Source organism: Charadrius vociferus, unplaced genomic scaffold, assembly GCF_000708025.1.
Source record: "Charadrius vociferus isolate BGI_N301 unplaced genomic scaffold, ASM70802v2 scaffold321, whole genome shotgun sequence".
NCBI lineage: Eukaryota > Metazoa > Chordata > Aves > Charadriiformes > Charadriidae > Charadrius > Charadrius vociferus.
In genome coordinates this window covers 1,271,333-1,279,212 of record NW_009646934.1, presented here as the reverse complement: position 1 = coordinate 1,279,212, position 7,880 = coordinate 1,271,333, and the positions used below count along the sequence as shown (strand labels likewise).

At 55.5% G+C, this 7,880-nt stretch overlaps 2 protein-coding genes across 2 annotated transcripts in view; one reads left to right on the top strand and one right to left on the bottom strand.

The window, feature by feature from the left end:
• The window catches only part of ARSG (arylsulfatase G), an 18,963-nt gene extending 16,207 nt beyond the window's left edge, over window positions 1-2,756 (top strand). Inside the window, exons 10-11 of the mRNA XM_009894768.1 lie at window positions 2,014-2,104; window positions 2,422-2,756. Of these exons, the coding sequence (XP_009893070.1) occupies window positions 2,014-2,104; window positions 2,422-2,756 (426 nt within the window). The remainder of the gene's footprint in view (window positions 1-2,013; window positions 2,105-2,421) is intronic.
• A 1,294-nt stretch (window positions 2,757-4,050) lies between these two features.
• The window catches only part of WIPI1 (WD repeat domain, phosphoinositide interacting 1), a 20,258-nt gene continuing 16,428 nt past the window's right edge, over window positions 4,051-7,880 (bottom strand). The window contains exon 13 of the mRNA XM_009894798.1: window positions 4,051-4,601. Within this exon, the coding sequence (XP_009893100.1) occupies window positions 4,554-4,601 (48 nt within the window). The 3' untranslated portion in view covers window positions 4,051-4,553. The remainder of the gene's footprint in view (window positions 4,602-7,880) is intronic.

Genomic DNA, 7,880 nt, shown 5'->3' with positions numbered 1-7,880 from the left:
TCCCCGGCGCGGGGTAACCTTGCCCGGCGTCCCAGCCCGCGCAGCCGGCACCGGCACGACCTGTGCCGGGGCTGGGGTGACGCCAAGGTCCTGTTTTGAGCGAAAGCTGTTTACAGTAAAAATAAACACATCCTACAAAATGTAGGAAGGGTACAAGTGTCAGACAAATGAGCTCTTCCCATTAGCTTAACGGCGGAGGGGTGCGCGCCCGCTCGCTTGAGCAAACATCCCTCAGCACCGAGTTCAGACAATGGGTTTTCCGCGGAGAAAAAGGCTTTTTTTTCCCCTTTTCTTTTTCTTTTATTAAATTAAAATAACAAAGTCAAAGATCAACAGATGTGTTGCAGACCTGGGGATGTTCCCTGAAAGGGCTCAACTGAAACAAGCTCCTTAACGATACAGTAATTTATAAGAGAATTACTTGAGCGTAGGGTTTTACGAGGTGGGTTTGGGAAGGGGCTGGTTGGTAGCGAGGGAGGTGTGAGTCCCGTTGCATCAATGCAGCAGCATCCCGACTGCGCTGCTAAAGGTAACGCCGACTGGCGACAGGGTGGAGGCAAAGCTTTAGGGCTGGAAGCAGAAAATTGGTTTGGCTCCTGGTACCTCGGCTTCACGGGCCCTTCGATATTCGCTGATTTCTACTTCGGAGCTCTTTTATTCTGCCCGAGGAGTGTCAGCACAAGGGGACTCTGTAGCAGGGGTTTCCTCCCCGTAGCAGGCTCACACTGCACCACCTCTTCTGCTTTACACCCTGATTATTTTTTTTTCCCCAGAACATGATTTTTAAACCAAATTCCAGAAGGCGAATTTTTATTTATTTAGTTAGTTAGTTAGTTGTTTGTTTGTTTACCTCGCAATGGAGGGCAATAAAGGAAACCGAGAGCATTTGGAAATCAGCCCCCAGCCCCGAATCCTGGCATTTTTGGGATGAGTTACCAACTGCCCCCCCTCCCCCTGAGACTACGGCCGCATGCAGACCGGGCAGCGCGGGACGGACACCTGCGGGCGGGCAAGCGCGGTGCCCGGCGGTGCTGCGTGCCGGGGCAGGGCTCCGCGCCGGGCACCTGCTAAGGCATCGCCGCGCTGATCAGCTGCGAAGGCTGTTACTAAACTTGGCACCGCAGCTGCCTACAACTCCGGCAGATGTTTCTAATTTTTAGCACAGTGGAAATTTCTTGAATCACTTTTAAACTCAGTTCCCGGGGAGGAAACCTCGAGTGACTCATCCCTCAATGAAGCCATTGGCTCCGTGGCAGATATTATCTGACAGATGAGCCCGCTGAACCGTCCAGCTCACTTGTCTTCTCGCTCCCGTGTGCCAAAGCAGTCGTCCTGTGCGGATCAAGTGTCCTAAATACCGAAAGGGAGAGATTCGACCCACCCTTCCCTCCCTCCCCTCCTTTTCCCCCCCATTCCCTGTGCCGGGACGGCTGTTGTTAGGGAAGGGAGCGCTCGCACAGCGGGGTGAGTCAGCGGCGGAGATGGACCGGGAGTGATGTTCCAGCACCTCACCTACCCGTGCCGTCTCCGCTGCGCATGAGCTCACCCGCAGCTTGTGGCTTGCTGCTGGTCCCAGGCAAGGATTCGGCTCCCTTAGATGTCCCTGTCACTAGCTGAGCTGTGAGCACCCGCGGAGACGGGTGAGTCGGCAGCATGGGGCAGTGGTGGGTGACATGGAGCACCTGAGATCGTCCCAGCTCTGAAATGTTCTGTCCCCGCACATTGGTGATCCCTTTCTTGCGGTAAAGTTGGTCTGGGGAGGTAAATCCAGGGGGTCCGGCATACGGGGCCAGGAAGGCACAAGAGAGATGCTGGTGTTGCCCGGTGCCCTTTTGCTTTCCCTCCGCCCTTCGGCAAGCAAAACTCGGTTGGTTGCTCAGAGTCCAGGGGCTAAATGGTGTCTCCGGATGTGTGCACGGGTGGGACGTGGTCTCATCTTGCGGGGGAGAGGGGTTTCACAGGGCAGGTTTTCTCTGCAGCGGGCTGACGGGCACTTTGCACTGCTTCCTTCAGGTTCTGCTCCACCCCAACAGCGGGGCAGCGGGGAAGGACGGCGAGATAGAGACGCTGCGGCTGGCTCAGTACAAGGCGTTTTACACCACAGGTACCGTGTCCCTTGTAGGGATTGTAAAGTCTGGGGAAAAAACTTCTGGAATCCTTGGTTCCCTGCAGAAACGGGTAAAAACCACCTCAGGTTAATTCAAGCAAGAGCAAACCCAGCGAGGAGTAAGTATGTGCCCCGCTGTGTCTGTGCTTTGCAGCCCGGGGTTGTTGGCCTCAGAACAGTCTTGGACTGGGAGCGGGACCCGGGCTCCCAAAGCTGGGACGTGGTGGGACTGGGCCATCGCAGGTGGCTGAGGAGTACGGAGGTGGTCCTGGGCAGCCTGTGACTCCGGTGGCCTTCTCTCCTTTCCTCCCTAGGAGGGGCGATGGCTTGCGACGGGAGCATCGGGCCAGCTGAGCATCACCAGCCACCCCTCATTTTCAACCTGGATCGCGATACCCAGGAGCAGGAGCCTTTGGACGTGGCATCCAGAGAGTATGAGGCAGTGCTGGCTGCAGTCAGCAGGGCTTACGCCCGAGCTCTGGAGGACATCGCAACAGACAACGTCTCGGTTGCAGATTACTCCAAAGACCCGGCCGTGACCCCCTGCTGCAACGCGCAGCACGTGGCCTGCCGATGCCAAGCGCCCGGCACTGACGCAGCCGGGCCGGACCGTCGCATGGAAAGAAGAGCCATGCGGCTTTGTCTTTAAGCAAATAATTGCTCAGGCTGCTCCTTTCCCCCCCCTGAGTCTGGTTTCTGTGAATGGGACTGACGCGCGGGCTGGCTCCAGGCTGGAGGTCGGCCGTGGAGGAGAGGGACGGAGGCTGCGGTCCCCTGTGCTCCCCGCGATGACGCAGGGAGGGGAGTGCGCTGTGGGGCTGCGTGAGCACACAGAGGGTCCCCTTTGCTGCAGAGCGGGACCGTCACCGCGGCAGAGCAGGGCGCTACAGTGGCTCTGGGCACACGGAGAGGCTTTTTGTAGGGCTCTTGAGCTGAGAAAGGCACATCTTGGCTTAAAACTCCCTACTTGGAGAGTTGGCTTTGGGAGACAACTCCTCTGGGAGACTCGCTTGGCTTTCCTCTAAAAAACCAGACATGAACCATACAGGAGTGGGCCGGCGGGAGCACAAGGCAGGGGAGGACGGGGCGCACAGCTTCTCCGTCCCTTCTGGTGCCGAGACCCTGGAAGTTTGTGGCTGTGGAGAGAAAATTCCTGGCTGGCGGGAGGTGAGTGCTGTGGGAAACAGAGCACCTGCCCCACCGGCTGCCGAGTGAGGTTTATTAACGAGGTTGTGTTAAAGAGCCGGCTGTCTGCGAAAGAAAGAGGGTCCCGGGCTCTCCCTGACCGCTGCCCTCCTCGGGGACGGGATGCTCGGCTCATCCGCGGCTGCAGCAGCGGAGCTCAGGGATTGCCCCGAGATTGCCCTCCCGAGTCCCACTGTTGGGAAAAGGCTTTTTTTTTGGGAAGGTGCAGGGGAGGGGTGTGCAGTGCTGAACTGGGGGAGCTCCTCCGCATCAGCTCTGCATGGAAACACCGATGGTCTAGCTGCATATTTGTTTTTAGGGAGGTTGGGAGAGGTCCGTGCCCCGAGGCCCCCCCGGCACATCAGGGCTCCAGGCAGAGAGGCTGCTCCTGCCGATCCCAGCGCGATGCCGGGGAGGGAGATGGGGCGAAACAGCTCTTACGGGGCCATTTTTGGGCAGATGCAAAGGGCTGGGGAACTGCAAATGCAAACTGGAAGGTGCAACTGAAACGTAGAAACCACCGAGATTTCCCGGCAGCTGAGTGAGGGTTTTCTGAACCAATTTTGGACTCCCATTTAGGCACGCAGATCGTTCTTCGGACAAGCCGTAAGTGGACTTGTGCGAACTTGGCCAGGTGGGTCGGGTGGAAGCAGCAGTCCTCGCAGCAGCCCCCCAGACCCACGCTCCCACCCGTAAAACTTAATCAAGACTGACATCTTTAGGGCCCCACAAAGAACAGCAGGAGCACGGGCAGCCAGTTGCCAGGGAGAGACCGTGACTTTATTCTGTCTTTAAACATAGCAAACGGCATCTTCTCTAATATCGCTGCAAAAATACTTCGCTTGGGTAAAATAGTATGTATATACTGTACAAAGACATAAGTTTAATATATCTTCCTATAAGTACATTTATACACATAAACCAGCATAAATTAGAAAAGGGACAAATGGGTATATAAAATTCTGGTTACATACAAATCTGCTTAAATTAGCATTTACACTGTGGTTCTAACATATAGTTTGTTAAATATAGCGATGTGCATACAGTACATTGACACCCCACCCAGACACGAATTAAAACAAAGGGCTCGCAGGGCCAGGTATCCACTTTAACATACCGTAGGAAAAAGCAGTGGCCCACCTTGGATTATTTTTTTTGTTTTCTCTCTCGTCTTGGGGACTCACAAATCTGTTCTTCGAAATTCCTGGCTTTTCCAAAGCACTTCCCAGCAGCTGTCCTAAGCGCGGATGTTTGCTTCTCATCATGACCTCTTCGCTTTGCCCGGCTGACCTCCACGGCACAAGATTATCTACCAAAATCAAAACAGAACGGCCTTACTTTTCCCAGCAACAGGGTGTGTTTCAAGTTGGTTTTACGCACATGGGAGGAGAAGGGGGAGGGATGTCCTGCAGTGTTTTACTTTCCATTCAAAGGCAGATTTGCGAGCGGTTTATTTATTTACTCTCCCCCTCCCCAAATTTACAGTCCTGGGAACAGGAACCATCTGGCTGGGTGATAAGCGTGTCTTGCCTCTAGTGGCATTGGGCTGCGCACAGCCACGCTTGCAGGACTTCGATTACTGGGGCCGAGGGCCATTTGTCTCGCTATGTCCTCCCAAAAAGTTTGGCTCCCGGCATGGCGGGAGGGGAACGGTGCGTGCCGTGCATCACCGTGTCTCTCCGGGGTCTCCAGATGGAACCCCGTAGGTTAGACTGGATTAGGTGAGGGGAAGCCTAGCCCGAGTATCAGCAACACCTTGGAGCGACAGAGTAAAGCAGACGCTTAGAAGAGGCACCCTGACCCGCTTCACATCAGCTACTCACGCCGCGGGACGAGGCTGGGGACCCCGGGGGAAGATGTGCACCTACTTCTGGACGGGGCTGGGGCAGAGCAGCGGGGACGGGTGCCTCTGCGGATGCTAACCGTGAGCCAAGGCACACATCTCCCCTTTCCCAGCTCCAGCCTCGCCAGACCTGCGTCTCCCAGCGGTGCGGATGCGGTCCCCACAGCCTCAGCTGCAGGAGGGTCCGTGCCAGCTCCTCCTCCTGGCATCTGTCTCTCCGTGGGCTTCGGGACCACCGCTTGCCCGGTTTTGAGGTGCAAGCGTTGGCACTGCATTGCATGTTTCCCGAGGGACCTCAGATACCGTACTGATAAACTGGGCTTAATCCTGAAAGCCCCGGCTGCCCAAAATGCCCATCGGAGCTACCGGGGCAGGAGCTGCTGTGAGGAAGAAGAGGCCAGTTAGGTTCTGCCAAACGTGCTCATTCCCCGTGAAACATGATTACTAGTGGAGCTTCACTGCAAAAGCTATGGCCTTTCCTCTGCTAACAGCCAGCTGTTAAAAAAAAAAAAAAAAAAAGAAAAATCACTTAAAATCATTAGTGTCGCATATCCACGCAACAGAACGAGTGAGACACCAGCCAGCAAACAGCGAGGAGGGACTTGGGCAAATACTGGTCCTGTGAAGCCAAAGATGCATCTGCAACCTGGTTGCTTATATTAACATCTGTGGTTTGGAGCAGCGGGGATGTGTGCGGACCCCCAGGCCGGGGCACTGATTTGTCCCCCCTGCAGACAGCGGCGCTGCTAGGATGGGGACGTCGTGCTGTCGAGGGCGGCCGTGGTGCGTGGGCTGCTGGAGCTCCTTCCAGGGAGCAGGCGGGAGCGGGAGCTGCTGCTCACTGCTGGGGGGGAAATCTTTATTCCACCCTGTGCACCCTCCTGCAGGCAGGAGCCACGGGCACGCACGGGCAGCAGCATCCTTTGGCAGCACAGGCAGCCTGCCCAAACGGTTTTGGACGTAGCCAAAAATCGATGTGAAAGAGATGTTTCTAAAGACTATCTGTGTGTCGGTGATGGGAAGCTGTCGTTGAAGAGCTGACCGCTGTACGCGATCCAGTCCGGCTTAGTGAAGTGGCTCTCCTGATAAAGCCGTCACATCAGCTCTGGTCCCGAAGCTGACAAGCTTCAGCGTGCAGCCAAATGCAGGACGGATCGTGTATGCCTGGAAAAGCACCGAGCAATCTGCTGGCAGAAATCACCCGAATCCCAGAATTTTGAAGAAGATCCCCTGGTTGCATTGCTCGGGTCCACACAGGCCATCTTGCTTGCTGATCCCGTAGGATTTCTGTTGTCAAACCTCACAGCGCTACCCAAAAACTGTTCTGACCATGCCTTGGTGGGGAGAGCCGCTACGGTGGCTCCCGAAAGCGGAGCTGGCCGAGCGGTGCCCTGCCTGGCCCAAAGCGCACACACACCCCAACAGCTCCCAACGCCACTGGAAACCTCACCGACACTGAGAAACCCGGAGAAAAGTGGCAGCTGCTTGGGCAGGTAACCAGAAAACAGCCGTAATCGCCGCAACCATCTGCAGCCAGAGCTGCCTTCGCTCTTCCCGTCCCGCAAAGCCGCCGGACCACGCAGAGCGAGGGCGGCGCAGCCTCCTCTCAAGCACGGCACCTTCTCCTCACCTCAGGCTTTAGCCTGCTGTCCACCTCAGTAACGCCCGAGACCTTTCTGCGTAAGAGCAACAGCGGATCTGAAAGAGCTCAGTCCACCCCACCGTGCGAGCGAGAGACGTAACTGAACCCGTTTAACCTCCTGCCGCAGGATCCTCCAGCAGTCCGGGCACAATCAGTAGCGACATCCACATCCACTCTTGTCGAGGCCACTTTTTATGAGCCCATCTTGGACTTCTCATCTCTTCTCTGATCTGTCCCTCCTTCCGTTTAACGAAGAGGCAGTTTTTGACAATCAGCAAGGGATTTTTTGTTAGACTGAAGCTGCTTTTCCTCGTTCTTAACAGTTGAGCCTCTGAAGTCTTGCTTGAGGTCAGGGGAAGGCGAGATGTTTCAAAATGGAGAGGAACTGCTGGGTCTGAGCACTGCTGTTTCTCCAGAAGTATGTCTAAGTTCAAAGCCATACTCGTGGCGTGGGCTGCGGGTGAATATTCCATTTTGTCACAAGTTTTGAGGTTTTTAAACGTCTTTTTGTTGCACGCCGGAAAACAAACAAAACCCTTCCCATGTTTCCGCAAAGCCGAATGCTGTCAAAACATTTTTGTTGGATAAAGTCAGGTTTTCTCTCCTTCCTTCTCCGCACAGAAGTGACCGATGCCCGAAACCCCCGCCTCGGCGCGTCATTGAGACCAAACATCACAGCGCTGAGCAAAAACAGCGACGTTCAGTGAAATTCCGAGCATCAAAACATCCCGACCAACTCTCCGTAGGCACTAACGCAGCGGGAGCCAGAGCCGCACTAACGGTAGACCAGATGCAAACCACATTACCCTGAGCGACGGAGGGGCAAAGCCGAGGTCCGAGACTTTACCTGGCACCTCCGATTGCTAAGCCACCGTATCAGGGAGTATTTTTGGAAAGCGCCTTCCCGCCCACACCACCTCCTCCCTAACGTTCCGCACGTAAGTTGCTCTGTCAGGTTCATTACAGCGCAGGATTTTGACAGATCAAAGTTCGTTTAATAAAGCGCCCGCTGCCGTACAGCAGGGGGCCGGGGCTGCTTTTATAGGGCATAATCCCAGCAGGAAGGCTCATTCAGGAGCAGCGTGATTCCTGCCTGCTGGCAT